The sequence below is a fragment of the Lissotriton helveticus genome, chromosome 11, assembly GCF_964261635.1.
Source record: "Lissotriton helveticus chromosome 11, aLisHel1.1, whole genome shotgun sequence".
In the NCBI taxonomy this organism is placed as follows: domain Eukaryota; kingdom Metazoa; phylum Chordata; class Amphibia; order Caudata; family Salamandridae; genus Lissotriton; species Lissotriton helveticus.
In genome coordinates this window covers 1,094,271,606-1,094,288,578 of record NC_136072.1, presented here as the reverse complement: position 1 = coordinate 1,094,288,578, position 16,973 = coordinate 1,094,271,606, and the positions used below count along the sequence as shown (strand labels likewise).

The following is a 16,973-nucleotide window of genomic DNA, read 5'->3' as shown; positions in this document are numbered from 1 at the left end:
CTAAACAATGTTTCTGCCATATCAAATACCCCAATGAAATAATGCTGAAATGGGGAAGTAACCTGTATGCAATAATTCTAACATATCACACACAGACATACTACTCCAGAAATTCCGCCTACTCCAAGCTCCCTTTATGGGATGTGGTATAATGACCCATTATGTTCCTTACACGCATACTTTTTCTTTTTTTAGGATGAGAGGTAACAAGTTTAATGTGTAGAAAACAAGAGCTTCTTCACAGCTAGCCTACAGTAGTTCTACTAGCCTAAAGCAGTTTCTTTTGCAAAAGAACAAACTACTGAAAGGGAAATACATGACACAGCACAATGTACAGGAAAATACCACATTAGTCTACAAAAAGGTATCCACCCTAAAAGGTTTGCAGGGGAAGATGGAGCCTAACATTACCCCTGTCCCTTGGAGCCTTCAGCCTCCACAAAGGAAGGAAGCAATAATCACCCACACCAGAGCGGAACCTGGTCACGGACTTTATGTGGGAAAGTAAAAGTCAAAGTGGGGGAGAGGGCAGATGAAAGGATAGTACCAGGAAAGTAATACAGTTATTAAAGGAATCGTGGGAAATGAAAGAGGTCAAGGAGGCCTTGAGAAATGTCTACTTCTATCATATAGTGGAAGCAGTGATGTGGAAATGGATATTGGGCTATCCGAGATGCGATAATTCACTTTTCACAATGTAAGCTCTGCTGAGGCACGATAGAGCAGAGATGGGCTGCCATTCATTACATGCTTTCTTTGAAGCAATCCTCACCTGCTCTCCGTAGCGCACACTGTGCCTGTTCCTTGTTCCCCTGCATTCCCAGCATTGCTGATCCCCATTGGCAGTGCACTGCACTTGTCTGCAGATTGAAAGGAATTCACCACCACACTGTTGTTGTCAGGAATTAGAGGCGCAGTCTGGTCAATAGAAACCTGTAAAAGTAAATAAGGTATTAAAAGTCATCTCTGAGACACAGCCCACAACAGATAAGGGGATATCGAACATAAACATACATAAATGAAATTCCACACCCTACGGAATAAACATGCAAAAGACCACATGAACACAAATACAAGCAGCCTCACATTCCACTCCTGTTCACCATGAAAGACTCAACATAACTACACTGCAGGCACAAAGACATTCCCACAGGGGACCATGGAATCCAACATGGCTTGCCCATACATGTGTTCAAAGGTCTGAACTTGGGCCTCAGGCAGGTTTCAAACCCTCAACAAGCAAGAGTTGAAGAAAGTGAGAGATTGGCCAAAATGAGGGAGATTAAGTACAATACTTGCATGGCCAAAGTACATAAGGATTAATGGAAGGCCAAATCAGAGGGCTTTGTGAGCTCCACCTTGAAATACAAACCAATTGGTCACTCCACACATGCACCCACATAATATTATCAATACCACCCCACCACAAGTCTCTTAAAAAGTGCACAACTGACACCTAAAATGGACAGTTTTCACACCAAACCCAACCAACAAATCCCAAACTTCCTCAGTTTTACAAACCTCAATACAATCCCAGACATAGCATTAAACATCCAAGAACATATCCAATATAGCTCCATCCTACCCGTTACAGTTTCATATCAACTATCCAGACTCACTGTCCTTATAATAATGTCTTCTTGTTAGCATTAAAGGGTCCCTGTATTTACAAGAAACCTTTCATGCAACACTTCCACTAGAGCGGTGTGCCACATGTTGTGGCATGTGTGTATGCACGCTACTCATGTTCCCTTTGGTGAGATCAAAGGTTAGCGAACCAAAACTCTACCTAGCGTGCGTTACACTTGTTTGTAGATGTGACTCATCGATACATACCACCATTTTACAACTATCCTTAAACTACACAGCAGCAGTATACACCAAGTCTGCTGCAATTTCAGCGTGCTAAAACCAGCAACTATCCATAAAGCCAATACAGCTCATGCATACTCAGAACCAAGAATGACATCAGTGTCTCAATCCCATTCAAATCTACTTACCAAAGCTTGTAAAATCCCAAATACCTTCAAGCAATATCATGTTACAAACTTAAGGAGGTCCAGCAAACCCACCCACAACTACTGCTCATATGATGCAAACCTCGTGACAGTCCCATGGCCCTGTTTCTCCCCTTTTCAGAAACAATGATGTTCTGTGAATATCCCCATCTCTTAAAATGACCAAATTTCAAGCAAAGCTGGGGACCACTGTAAACAAGATATTAGGTTCAGTAAGTAAATTAAAAGGTGGTTGCTGTACATCCTTACCTCAACTAACCTTGTTCTGTTCTCCATCTCATGCTTAGGTGGCCTGGGCCAGCACCATTAAGTGATGAGGGTTGCAGCAAGTGCTATACTAGTCTTATCACTCAATTACACACTCTTCCATTTTTCTCCCAATTCACTATCACAGCAGAAACGCAATCAAAAGCGGTCAAATAATGAATTCTGGCTTCCAGACACAAGCACTGTGTTGGAGGATCCATGATCCCACTGATACTGACCTGTGGGTTGAAGGTGGGGGCTGTGCGAGGACTACGCACAAACTCCATAAAGAAGGCCCCATCCTGGCACGGGCGCAGTGTGAGCAGGAACGTGCGAGCAGAAGGGAAGCAGAGGAAAAGTGCACAGCAAGACAAAGGTTCAGAGAAGCAGGTGGAAATGTGGAAAATAAAGGAGGAGTTATAATAAGAGAAATCGCGAAACCAACACCAAAATGAGCATGAATGACAGAATGCAGAGTGACAGTGCACGTCTCAGGGTTGCTATTTCCTAACCCACCCATGTATCAACCGTAAGAAAAAACAATCTTTCTCTTTTTTTCTAAACACAATGCGTAAAATACCTGTACCCATTTTATTGCGTAGCACGGATTGAGTGAGAGGATGGGTCACAGGGAAATGGGAACCAGGGAAAATTAATTTGGCTATGTTGTGTCAAGTGGTGTAATACTAAGAACCACAAAGTGCGCCAGCTAGGTCCATCTGGCATTTTGGTCTGTATCTAGACTTAATCCCCTAACGTGCTGCATCTCTAGACCCAAGCTGTGCCTAGGCGTGACCAAGTACTGAGGTGTTGGGCTCTGCTTGCTTTCTTATGCATAGAGAATTTGGCCTAGCAATCAAGATTTGACTGTTAGTTTTGAGACAACGCTTGTGCCAATTTTAATTTGGTCGGTTCTTGGGGGTGTGGGGGTGCTTCTCCTCAATAACGTAGAAGCACAAGCTCAAATACTCCCATTACATTGGTGATGAGTGGCCCCATCTCATTTCTAGTAAGAAAATAAGTTACTTACCTGTAACTGTGGTTATTCAGTATTGGTATCTTTCATAGATCCACGTGCTTGAATCATTCCCCGTCATCGAAGTGGGAGTCCAATGGTATCAAAATCAAGCAGTAACAAAAACTACCATAGGCTACAATGGCTCTAGGCCCTGAGCTTAATAGCGTATCTAGGTCCTTTTTAAAAAAGGACCAAACTTCAACTATAACCAATCAGCTGCTAGCATCCTCTAGAACACTCCCAAGATAGACTGAGCCCCTCAGATTTTCCAGCACAAGCGGAAGCAATATCCCAGGCATTAGGAGAGCCTCTTCGGGGAGGAGGATGGGTCGTATGTGAAAGTATGAAAGATACCAATACTGGATAACCGCAGTTAGAGGTAAGTAACTTATTTTCTTATCCAGTATTGGGGTATCTTTCATAGATTCACATGCTTGAATCAGAATAGCAAGCAGTATCAAGATAAATGTAAGTAACCTTAGTGGATGGTGGGTAACATTCATATACATTTGCAAATAATGCCTTAAAAAAGTGTAAGAATAGAAAAAAATCTATCTACATATGTAAACATACAAACATCTTCATTGTGTACAATGAGATAAGCATTTAAACATACAATTATTAAATAAGAGAAAATGAGAGAAAGGTTAAGCTGTCAAACATCAACATTAGGAATATTTAACATTTGAACATAAAGAACAAACACCTCTACATAAAGAGGCTGACCTTATTGGAATAGATGGCTTTATACCGCCTTTATACGGCCTGGCCTATGGCTGCGTCATTACGCTACGTTGATTCGAGGGAGTAGTGCTGCACGAACGTGTTGGTGCTCTTTCACATGGCAGCACAGCAAATCTTCTCCAGTGGAATGCCTGAGAACAGAGCAGGCGAAGTGGAAACAACTATCGTTGAATGGGCTTTAGCTTTCTTCGCCAAAGGTTTGCCTGCCTTGGTATGGCAAAATTGAATTGTCGCCAAGATCCATCTTGTGATGGTTGATTGTGTCACAGCTGAGCCTTGACAACTTCGACCATTGACTACAAATAACTGATCAGTTTTGCGAATGTTCTTAGTCCTTTTCAAATTAAAAAAAAGGCATTGTTTAACATCCAAAGTGTAAAGAGCCTGTTCAGCCTGTGTGGCCAGGTTAGGGAAAAAAGTCAGAAGAATGACAGGCTCGTTGAGGTGGTATTGAGAAGGAACCTTTGGGATGAACCTAGGGTTGATTCTATGAAGCACAAACTCATCAGTGAAGTGAAGAAAAGGTTCTTCAGTGGTAAAGGCCTGTATCTCACTGATCCTTCTGGTAGATGTGAGTGCAAGGAGTAGAGCAACCTTCCAACAGAGAAACTTGAATTCATCTCGATAAATGGACTCAAAAGGCTGCTTTACCAGTTGTGAAAGGAGCACATTCAGATGCCATTTCAGGAGAGGAGGTTGTACCGGAGGGAAGGTGCTGACGAGTCCATTCATGAAGGGTTTTACGAGTCTTGTAGAACAGAGAGATAATGTCTGTTAAGTTTATCTGTACCTTGAGATTGCTACAAGGTGAACTTTCACTGAGAAAATACCAGGCCTGACTTGCCAAGGGAATAAGGTAAGGTAAGATCTGCTCAAGAGACATGTGGAAGTTAATTTTCTGACACCAGTGACCGAATCTCCTCAACTTCGTCCTGTATGTCTTGTTGGTGCCTTCCGCTCTATATTTGGAGAGAATATCCCTGCAGTCTTGTGTGATCCTGACATTTTGAAATTCGTAGTCATCAGGAGCCATGCGTGTAATTGCAGAGGTGCTGGCTTCGGATTACATATCTGACATTCATTCCGAGTTAGGAGAGACAACCTTGGTAGGAGACAAATGGGCTTGGTCTCCGAAAGGAGAAGCTCCAAAAACCAGTGCTGCCTGCGCCAATTGGAAGTGATCAATAGGAGATGACAGTGTTCCGCCTTCATCTTGGTGAGGACTCTGGGAATCAGTGGGATGGGGGAAAGGATTAGCAAAAATTACGGACCAGCACATAGAAAGGGCATTCCCCCACGACCATGTGAGAAGAAATCAACTGGCGTGGAACTGGCATTTTGTATTGGTTTCTGTCGCAAAGATATCCAGCACTGGTTTTCCCCACAATGAGAATATTCTGTATAAGCTGCTGCTGGTCGAGTTCCCACTCATGGCAGTTGTCTTTGGTCCTGTTCAGGGCATCTGCAAGAATGTTCTGTATTCCGGACAGATGTTCAGCCTTTAATGACATCTTTTGAGCTCTAAGCCAATCCAAAAGCGCTTTGACTTTCTGCGATAGCGTGAGAGTTGTTGATATAATACATGCTGGTCATATTGTCGGAACAAACCAGCATGGAGGAGTTGGTGATCCCTGGGAAGAAAACTTGCAGGGTGAGAAAAATGGCTTTGAGCTCCAAGCTGTTGGCGGGTAGAGACTTTTGACTTGTCGACCACCTACCCTGGATTTGAAGGTCTTGCATGTGCCCCCGCACCCCCAGCCGTCCTTAGTGATGATAAAATCTCGCACTGGCGATAGAAACATGAGGTGTTGAGAGAGATGTGGTATGTGAGACCACCATACCAGCGTCGGTAACATCAGAGGAGAGCTAGAGATCAAGTCTTTGACTAGATCCACTGGAACTTCTCTTGCAGCAGTCTTATCTTGAGGCGCGCTAAGGGGACCCAGCTTATTGCCGAGGAGATCATGCCTAGGACCGATTAGAACAGTCTCACAGAAACGCACTCTTTTCTTGCAATGCTTTGAGCCAAACGTGCCATACTTGTTTGCCTTTCTTGGGAGAGGAAGGCTTTGTTCTGTATGGTGTTGAGATCGGCTCCAAGTAAAGTCATGGTTTGACTGGAAGTGGTGGAGGACTTTTGCCAATTTACAGTGAGGCCCAGTTTGCAAAACATTGAGAGACAGTCTTCTGTAGCTTTGGCAGCTTGTCCTGGCGTTGGGGCTTTTAACAGCCAGTAGTCTAGGTAAGAGAATGACAGATGATCTTGCTTCCTGAGTGCTGCTACTACTGGGGCAATACACGTGGTGAATATCCAAGGTGCAGACTTTAGACCGAAAGGGAGGACCTTGAATTGGTAATGAGTATCATTTCACTCTGAAACAAATATATTTCTGGTATTTGGGAGGAACCAGGATATGGAAGTAAGCATTTTCTAGGTCTAAAAAAGTCATGAAGTCTCAGTTGTTGAGGCAATGAAGAATGCTGCAGAGAGTTACCATCTGAAAGGATTGCTTGCAGAGGAATTTGATGAGTTTCCTGAGATACAGTATCAGTCTCCACTCCCCTGATTTCTTGAGGATGAGGAACAATTGAGCGTAGAACCCTCTTCCCCTCTGCGCTGTTGGGACCTCTTCAATTGCCCCTTTTGAGAGCATAAAAGAGCTTCTTTCCACAATAAGCATAGACGATGGTGAGGGGTTCCCTTTGGTGGAGTAGTTGGAGGTATTTCTGTATACTCCAGGGTATGGCCATAGGTGACAAGGTCCAATACAAATTTGTTTAAGGTGAAGGCTTGCCAATGAGGGAGGTAATGGGATATTTTCGCACCAATGGGATGAGACAATGTCGTCGCTGGTACCTGGAGAAGGTCACTACTTGTGACCAGTGTCACGGCTCAGAGGGAGTGGTCATCTGTGAGGCCCTTGCATGCAGAAACCAGCTGTAGAGAATTGTTGATAGGATTGGTGCTGGTATCCTGTCCTGAACTGTGACTGGTATGACTGGTTATGTTGTGAGCACTGTTATACACCCCTATAAGAGGAGAAACCACGACCATCGCCCTTCTGAAAGGCATGTTGCGGTATTGGAGAGTGCCTAGAGATTTTGCAGTATTGGTGTCTGTCTTAATGGCAAGGAGAGCATCTTCGATGTGCTTGTGGAATAGTGTCACCATTGTAAGCCATGTCCAGTATTTTTCATTGGACCTGAGGTCAAAATGAGGTCACCTTTAGCCACCCCTGACGTCATACGACAGATGCGCAGGCTAGATGACGGAAGCCTGTGGAGGCGATGTCCATGGCGCAGTCTATAATTTCCGACAATGTCCGCTCACCATCCAGCAAGATTTTCCTTGCTTACGGTCGTTTGTTCTCAGGAATGAGGTAGATGATATCCCTGATATCAGACCACATCTGGCGGTCATAGCGGCTTGAGAAGGTGAATGAGTCGGCTGGCCGTACCGTGATCGCAGACATAGTTTTTGATGTTATTCAGACAGCTTTCCTCCTTGTCAGGTGATGCGGAAATAGGAGCATACAGGTTTTTCGACCTCGGTTGCGCCGCCTGCTAAATCATGGAGTCAGGCTTGGAATGTCCTTTCAAGCATGACGGAGAGTCCTAAGGCGTTCTGTACTTCTTGTCTATGCATGGAAGAACAGATGGTACAGTGGCCAGGTTGTTCATAATCTTTACTCCCTCTTGCCAAATGTAGTCCACTATAAGTATAGAGCGTAACAATCTTCTAGCCGGCACTTTGAAATTGTAGAGGAAGTAGTCAGACTGCTTCACAGACATAGGAAGGTGAAATCTGGTTGTGGCTCTACATGAGGTTATGGAAACCTCCAATATCCTTGGGAGGTGAATTGGTCTGATGAGGTGGAGGTCGGACGGAGTTGGAAGTACATAGTCGCCCCATTCATTTAGAGATGGTTGACCTTCTGGAATCTACCCCGCTTCTTTCTCCGAGTCCGAGGTATGAAGGATTATCTATGAGTGGTAGTGCTATATGAGATGCAGGTGTCATCCTAGGTATAGCGTTCTCAGAGGAAGGCTTGGTGGAACCAGAGGGGTAGCAGGTGGTGGTGCTGGTGATTCAGCAGGTAGCTCTTCAAAAGGCTGCGGAAAATGCCTGCGATAGTCAGAGAGCACGGCCTGGAGATCCTGTACCAAAGAAGCAGGAAGATGCGAAGAGTCCCGCATAGGTCGATGGTCAGAATAGCATCCTCGAGGCTTACAGTACCTTGGAGGTGGAGGATAATACTGCTGAAAATATTGACCTTTGTCCTTATACTCTTCATCTTCCTCCTGACATCTGACACTCAGCTCTAAAGGAATATGAGCTGCGTCAAAGTGGCCGCCGGAATCCACCAACCTCTCAATATCCAGAAGGCGGCTAGAAGGCAGAGGTGAGACCTTGATAGGTGAAGTAACCTCAGGGCAGAGGGAGGTCCTGGAGATCTTAGAGATTTTTATCTTCATTGAAGGAGGCATTGGTAGTGCAGTCGCTGAAGGAATTACCATGGTCAACGTCGCTGACGAGACCACCAGCGACGGAGATGATGTTGACAGGATCGTTGCCGACAAGGCAGTCATCGATGGGAGAATCATCTGAACCATCAACGGCAGTGACGTCAACAGGATCGTAGTTGACGGGGGTGTCAATAGGAACTTAGTGGATACCTGGACCTTCATCGATGAGATGGGAGCGTCAAAGGCTGCTGTCTTCTCCGTTGACAGTATCAATGACGAGATGGTAGTGGTGGTAGTCGACAATCGAGGTGTCGACGGAGAGGTCGTTGTCGATGGGGATTTTGAAGCAGAATTATGCCTCATTGGGTCGGTAGAGGAGGTATGGGAGTGGTCTTTCTCTCTGGCAGAAGGTGTCAACGGACCAGCTAAAGAGGTTTCTGAGGAGAAATGTTTCTGTTTCTCCATTTCTTGGAGCTGTGAGGCTGACGGAGAGGCTTGATAGATTTTCTGGACTTCTCCAAAGCTCCTTCAAGGGATCTAGCCCTCTTTTGAGACCTGGCTGAAGAATCACTGTCCTCTCAGAAGATGTTTTCTGAGTCTTGGTCTTATGAAGGCATAGAAGTAGCCTAACTTCCCTGTCCCTCATGGTTTTTGAGGAGAAAGCTTGGCAAATCGTGCATGCCCTTACCTCATGCTTGGGATGGAGGCAGTAAAGGCAGTCCTTATGTAGGTCATCCACATGAACTCTCTTGTCTTGCAGGGTCGTAAAGGCCTTTACTATCAGACATATTAGGAATATCCAAGTTGAACAAAGCTTTTTAAAAGAGAATACTAGGCAGAGCTCAGGGAAACTCCCTACACACGACGTACGGTGAAAATCTGCGGGACTCAGCCTCTCTTGGGAGTGTCCTCGAGGGTGCTAGCAGCTGACTGGTTATAGTTGAAGTTTGGTAATTTTAAAAAGAAGGCATAGATAGGCTATTAAACTAAGAGCCTAGAGCTATTATAGCATATGATAGTTTTTTATTATTACTTGATTATGATACCATGGGACTCCCACTTTGACGACAGGAAATGATTTAAGCATGTGAATCTATGAAAGATACCCCAATACTGAGTAACTGGAAATATAATGATCCAGAGAATATAGGCTGTGACTTTTCAAATGTGATAGTAACCTGTGGTGCCTTTTCCTGCAGCACAGTCCTTTCTGTCCCTGTGACTTTTTGCTTTATAGCAATTTTGAAATGGCTGCACGGAGTTCTTGCCAGTTCTTATCATGCAAAAGCAAAGCCCTAGGGGGGTTCTCAAAGTTCTGTCAGTATGTGACCTCAATCTCATGTCCTCTGCTTACCCTCTTAACTGCTAGCATAATCTAATTTCCCCACTTGTAAACTCTTTTGCTCTCTCCGATACTCACCTTGCGGGGGCTGTCCACATAAGGGGGTGTGAAGCCACTCTCTGCAGCCTGGATAGAGCTCTTGGATGAGTGCATGGGGCATTGCTGCTCACCCAGGATCCTGAAATGATAGACCAAAATAAATGTAAACATTTTCTGCAACATATTTCGCCATGTGAAGAGAACCAAGCACTGTTTGAAAAACAAACTGACATATAAACTCTGTCTTAACTAAACGGTTAGAACACCATTAGCTGAGTCCTATACACAACATTCTGCCCCAAACAGCACATTTTCATGGGATGATCCTAGGAGTAATTAGAGGAAGTGTACGCACAATATCTATCATGAAAAAAATATTAGTAAGGTAAAGAGAATGGCTTTTGGATACTGAAACAGTTTTCTCAAGTTTCACAAGCTCACCCCTTCTGAACAGGCAGGGAGAGGAATGTTGGTGTGCGGAGGGGAACAGGAGCCGTACTCCTCAATGTTAGGCCTCCCAGGCGATCAGGCTGAGAAAGCCCTCAATTTCTGGTCTCCAGTGTAGTCTGTCACCATCATGTACAAGGTTGCATCATTGTATCCGCCAGAGGAAGGAAATCCGGTGAGACCACAGTCACTGTGCTTTAATTGCAGGGGAGTCCACCACCATAATTACATTTGTATTCACCAACAACATCCTTACCTTTGAAGCCATCCAACATTAAAGACTAAGTCAAATACACCTGACACCCCCCAACCCTTCTGCTATCTCAGCGATCACCACCACCTCCGCCCACACATAAGGTACTTCACACACCAGGATGCAGATGACAGTGCTGATATAGGTCCAGGGGAATAATGACCACTGAGGCCAATGCGTGGATGTATCACTGCGTGGAATGTATCACTGCATGCCTTTGTGCTTGCTACCCCAGAACTTAAATGCTGCCACTGGCATCTGTCTTCCCCCAGAAATCCTGGAATGAGCCCTGTATCCTCTATAGAAATTCTAACATGCCTCAAAGTGTGCAGAAATCTATTCAGAAACAGGAATGGCCGGGCATAAACAAATGCTCACTGTGCCACTGGATCTAAGCTAGCCTGGCTGATGAGGGGTATTACCCCAAAACCGGTCCCAGGTGGTTGTTTCCAGTTCACAGTAGGCCTGGCTTGGCAATTCGGGCTGGACTGTTTCCATGAGGCACAGGGCCAAGACTGATTTGCATATAGCTGAGTCTGAACTGGGGTGGCGAAGTGAGCTAAAGATTGAGGATGGATTCAACCCAGATCTGTGACTAGGGGTGAGTGTCTGAAAAGTTCGAGCGCTCCGTCCATCGTCAACACACTGGAGCAGGCATACTGGCAGTGTATGCTCTGTGTTACATCTGAGGATCAGATTCACAAGAGGCAGCAGCTTGCTCACTTGACCTCGCACCCGGGGAGGAGAAGACAGCATGATTTGGGCTCTTGCGTATGGTGTGAAATCTTCTTTCATTCCGGCCAGCAGACATCTTTGCTCCCACTGTCGCGGTCGGCTGGGAGGTATGCTTGTGTGTTGCGCCAGTGAAAGGCTAAGAGAGTGTAAAAGAATATCAAACATGGACTGCTTCGTCTACTTATGAAAGCCAATTCTGGAAACCACAATTCTTCTGAAACAGTGGCTAGAATTAGCCTCAAGTCTACCCCTATCCAATTTGGTTGCCTTCTCAATGTTCTTTGCCTTATGTTTCCCAACCCAATATGGTGTCAACCTGTTTTCTTTTGAAGCAATTTCCAGCCTAATTCATATGTAATGTGGTTTTGGTGAGAGAAGAATGAATTGCAACGCATTAGGTCCCTAGTTTTTTTATGCATTCGTCATGTTTAACGCATTTTTTCTCCTCAATTTTGCTCTCTATTTTGATTAGCAAGATTCTTGTGGGATTCTTTTTTGCTGAACTACCTGATTCTGGGCTATATTTCTGCCCTGCATTTAAGGTGGCTCTGGAGCCTTGCTTATCAACTCCTTATCATCTGCTATCTTCAATCAAGACATACCTCTGCGGCTGTTCCTCCAAATTGGGACACTGTTAAGGAGACACCTGACACCTTTTGTATGTATATTAAGTGCAGGGTGGCACCATGGATATTGAGAAGAGTCACCTTTTTCTCTGGCAATCAAGAAAGAAACTAGAAAGACTTTTACGGCATCCTGTCCTTGACACCATGCTGTCTAGGATTAGAGTGTGCCAGGGGGAGTGTTTTAATCACCTCAAGCCCTATGCATAACAGCCTGGTGTTCCTGTGAGGGGAAATGAGCAACTGGAACTCCCCTAGCCCTCTCTTTTTTTTAAATTCTAACTGCATCTCTTGGGACTAATTTACAAGCACTTTCAATAACTTCAGACTCAGGAGTGCATAACTAATCAACATAACTTGCAGCTTAGCAACATGAAACAGCTTGAACCTGAGGAACCTGACTAGTACATAATAGACTAGAAAGGCTGCAAGGGAAGTGAATGAATGAATAATTGAATGAGATCTTATACCGCGCAACTTAGCCCAAGGGCATCAAGGCCCTTGGGCAAGGTGGAATAAGTTGTATCAATTTATCTTATCCAAGTCCCACCTAAGCCTGTCAAGCCAAATTAAGGGACCAATCTCAATCAATAAATCGATAAATCAATCAAGTGGCTTGTAAAGCGCGACTACTTACCCGTAAGGGTTTCAAGGTGCTCCATCAAGTTCTACATCAATCAATAGAGCTTGATTAGTGCAAGATGATACGGATACACAATAAGAAGCGAAAATCCTACTAAAACCTCTATATCAGAAATGTGGCCCCCAAGACTACCTTAACCGTAGCAATATTCTTAAGTTACTACAGGCCCTTCCAACTAATTTTCCATTTTCAGCTTAGACGATCTTTTTTTTGCCAAGAAAGGTCGGTGAATTAAATTAGACAACTAAACTGATGCTCAATTACAAGGAGGCAGCATCCAATGGCCTGGAAAAAAGAAAGATGTGTCAAAGTTGGGGAATAGAACATTAAGCACCATGAATCAGAGAGATACCCAGTTATTTGCAAAACCACCAATAATTCCCTTCAATGGAACCATGCGCAGTCAATGAAAGTCATGCAGAAGGCACAGTCCACACTGGCGCTTATTCTTTGGTGGTCCTTCAAGCTCCAGCTAATAACACAACTACGTATTCTGCTCTAAGGGGTATTCAGCAAAGAGCTCTATCAGGGTAGAATCTGAGGTGATTAATGTAACGGTGTGTAACTTGGGTAGCCTCTCCTATATTTTGAGAAATGCATTCTTCAAAGGGCAAATCGACTGGTCCTGGAATCCAGCAACCTTGAGGTAATCTAAATAAGGGAAAAGAGGGAGCATGTGTGCAATGACGCAGAATTCCTTAACAAACGCAAATGTCCAGCCCAGAGTCCGAGTTATACTTCAGATCAACGAAAAAAAGCTGTGCTCCTGCAACATCACTGATTGGGAACAATTTAAAATGCAGAAGGAAGCAATAACATACATGAAGTAATTTAACCTCATTGCCTCAGAGAAACCTGGTCTGGTGCCCCAATTTCATTGGCAAGATATGAATAATTTGTTTCTCCAATGTCAAAAAAGCCACTAAGTGCCGAGCAGCTGGTGGTCTGTTGATCCTATGTTGCACAATGCTGAACTGTAAAGTATTGCAAATTAATACACATAAACCATGGATAGTGGGGATTTCAACAAAAATGCTTGTCGAGCCACTGGATTCAAGTTAGCCTGGTTGATGGTGGTGGTACCCTGAAGCCAGTTCCAGGATGCTTGTTTCTGGTCCAGGGAGAATCCCGCTGGGCAGTTTGGGCTGGACTGTTCCCACGATGAGCAGGGTCAAGACTAATTTTAATATGGCTGGTGCCAAACTGGGGAGGGGTAGTGACCAAAAGAACAATGGATTTAACCCTGATCTCTTGACTGGGGGTGAGTGTTTGATTTACTTAGCGTTCCCTCCATCATTTGTTGCAGTAGGACTTTTTGCCCTAAGTGGAATGGGTATGCCCAGAGGTGGATCCCTTGCTCGGTGTGCCACTGGATTCAAGCTAGCCTAGCTGAGGAGTGATACCCCAAAACCGGTCCCAGGATGCTTGTTTCTGGTCCAGGGAGCACCCCGCTTGGCAGTTTGGGCTTGACTGTTCCCTTGAGGAGCAGGGTCAAGACTATTATGAATATGGCTGAGTCCAAACTGGGGAAGTGTAGTGAGCAAAAGAACGATGGATTTAACCCAGATCTTTTGACTGGGGGTGAGTGTTTCATTTAATCAGCATTCCATCCATCATTTGTTGTTACAGCACTTTTCGCGAATGTATGACGTTACAGCGAATTCCGTTGCAACGCATGCCTTTACCACGCATGCGTTACAACGGAATTTGTTTTCCACGCATAACCTTTACCTCGAATACTTGCGTGGTGACGTCATACGTCGTTAAGAGAAAGCGGAAGTTTATTTTCCGATTTCTCTTAAACGACGCTGATTTTCTGCATATCCCGACGTGACTTCAGGTGAGTTTTGTTTTGGGGGGGGAGACCCCCCCAAGCCCCCCTTTTTTAACTTTTTACCTTTACCACATATGCCTTTACTACAAACTTCGTAGTAAAGGTATGCGTGGTAAAGGCTTTCGTGGTAACCACGCATGCGTTGTATTGCAAGCGTGGTTAAGGATTTAGTGGAAACGGCTTCGTTGTAGTGGCTGTTTCCCCTTTTCGCACTAAGAGGGATAGGTATGGCCAGATGTGGGTCACTTGCTCGCTGTGCAATTGGATTCAAGGTAGCCTGGCTGATCAGGGTGATACCCCTAAACTTGTTCCAGGATGCTTGTTTCTGGTTCAGGGAGGACCCAACTTGGCAGTTCAGGTTGGACTGTTCGTATGAGGAGCAGGGTCAAGACTAATTCGCATATGGCTGGGTCCAAACTGGGGTGGTATAGAGAGCAAAAGAACAATGGATTTGTTTAACACAGATTTCTTAACGGGGGGTTTGAGTTATTCAGCATTACGTCCATCATTTGTTGCTGCAGCAAATAACCACCATTGTGAGATGTTGGCCTGGCATATGCTGTCCACTATTCTAGTTGGCACCTTGCACCAGTCCAAACGACCATTATTGATGGTAGATTTAAAGACAACCTATATAGAAAGCTATCCTAGTGGAAGCTGTGGAGAGCAGTCTTCAGGCTAAGTTGAAGGAATGTAAAGGAGCTTGTTTTACCAGTCTATATTGTCATGAGTGACCAAATGAAAGGAGAACCACACCCTTTGGAGGGGAGTCAGGGCACGTCTGGAGCAACCAGGAAAGCCCAAGAAACAGAAGAGTTACCTTTGTGGGGACCCACCAGTAGACGGACCAGGGATCGCGAAGGAGCCTCAAGCGGAAGTTCTAGAAGCGGGCCCATGGAACACTGGAGTGGAGTGTGGGCCCACAATCTTCGGTGCAAATGGTGCTCGGGGCTTGGACTACAAGTAGCCCAATGCACAACTTTGGGAAAGCTCTGGAAGTCGATGCTCTTGCAAATATGGGCGGTGTCCAGGAGTTTCAGTCCCACGTGATGACTGCGGGTCTCAGCTTTGCTGGGATCTTGTGTCGGCCTCGGAAAGGTCTGGAAGTCTGGGTCCTGTGTCATAAATCCTTCGGGATCCGGCGGGAGCCTTGGAAATGCAGACCGGCAAGATGCTTCTTTGGTGCCTGTTTGAAGAGGGGAGTCACTCCTTGACCCCAAGGGAGTTTCTTCCGTCTTCTAGTCGAAATAGAATGTTGAAGTTCCAGGATATATGTTGCAGAGTTTCGTCCAGGGTAAAGTCCTAAAGACTGGGTTCCTATACTTTTACTAAGTTTAGGGGTTGTACTTACTCAAGGGTCCCACCTATGGGAGGACCCAGGGAGGGGGTGATTACACCCCTTCCCCTTAGTCCAGTTTCGAGCTAGAGCAGGGGCTGAGTGCCCCTGCAACCGGTTTGAACTGGGGTATGCACATGGACACCAATTGTGCCCCCAGCACTGTCTGAAAAGCATTCACTGAATGCACCCACCCAGCACCAATACACTAAAGCCTGTCTGGGGAGGTGGTTACATCTCCCTGTGACAGGAAACCTATTGTCCAGGCCTCCCCTGCCGGAGTTTCGTCCAGCAGCAGGAGTTCAGACTCGTGTCTGTGGCTGCAGCATCCATTTTGTGATGCTGGGGCTCTTTTAAACCATTACCGGTTAAGTAAGTGCGTACATGTCTTATCCCTCTAGAAGGGTGGAATTCTATTCCGCAGCTAGGACTGGCGGGGGAGGAGGGTAGGATTCCAAAGAGTTTGACACCAAACACGACTTGTTTCCAAGCAGCCATTCCAAAGTTAACCGCAAGGTTATAATGCACTTAAGAGTATATGGTCTGGCTGCATAACAGAACAGCTACAGAGAATAGATTCCGAAAGCTGCAGAGGGGTCCTGCTCATGCATGGGCACCCTGTCACACAAAACCAAGCACTCTGCCTTCAGGATTGATAAGGCCTGCCATAGGAGTGACTTATAGGTTTATATGTGTCAGCGATTAAAGGTAGATATAGGTAACCTATATCTTAGTAAGGGGTGCATGCACCACCTTACCCAGGCTGCAGTAGCAGACCTGTGGTGCCATTTTGAAGGCTCCCAGGCGTGGCATAATACATGCTTCAGCCCTTGGTAGGCCTCTGGGGTAAATATGGTCTTAGTACCGAAGGTACAATATACTAGGGACTCACAAGGTTAACCCAGTAACAATCTGGAGTGTACCTAATGTACATGCAATCAATTTAAAGTTGAAAAACAGTGAAATACCAGCAAAAAGCGGGAGTAACCATAGTAAGCAGATTCTACTCTCCTACAACCGTTAGCACTTGCTCTTGTTTGGAGTGTATCTGAATCCAGAAAGGAAAACCTTCAAGCCAAAGGAGATTATTTTAGAAACTATTGGCACAATATCACTATTATTAAGAAATAATTGTTACAAGGGACTTTAATGTGAATCTTTTCAAATACTGTGACAACCTGAAATCCACATGGCAAATGGATATAATTTGCACTTCATAAAGCCTTGT

General features: G+C 45.0%; 1 protein-coding gene across 14 annotated transcripts in view; it reads right to left on the bottom strand.

Moving 5' to 3' along the window:
• Positions 1-16,973, bottom strand: part of DEPDC5 (DEP domain containing 5, GATOR1 subcomplex subunit) — a 578,923-nt gene that overhangs the window by 239,103 nt on the left and 322,847 nt on the right. For 9 of the 14 annotated variants that reach the window (XM_078667740.1, XM_078667744.1, XM_078667747.1 and 6 more), the window contains exons 32-33: positions 9,914-10,013; positions 773-933 (exon numbers count right to left, since the gene is read on the bottom strand). In XM_078667740.1, the coding sequence (XP_078523866.1) occupies positions 773-933; positions 9,914-10,013 (261 nt within the window). Of the gene's footprint in view, positions 1-772; positions 934-2,503; positions 2,567-9,913; positions 10,014-16,973 lie in introns of all 14 variants that reach the window. The other 5 variants (XM_078667736.1, XM_078667735.1, XM_078667738.1 and 2 more) reach the window with 1 other exon arrangement.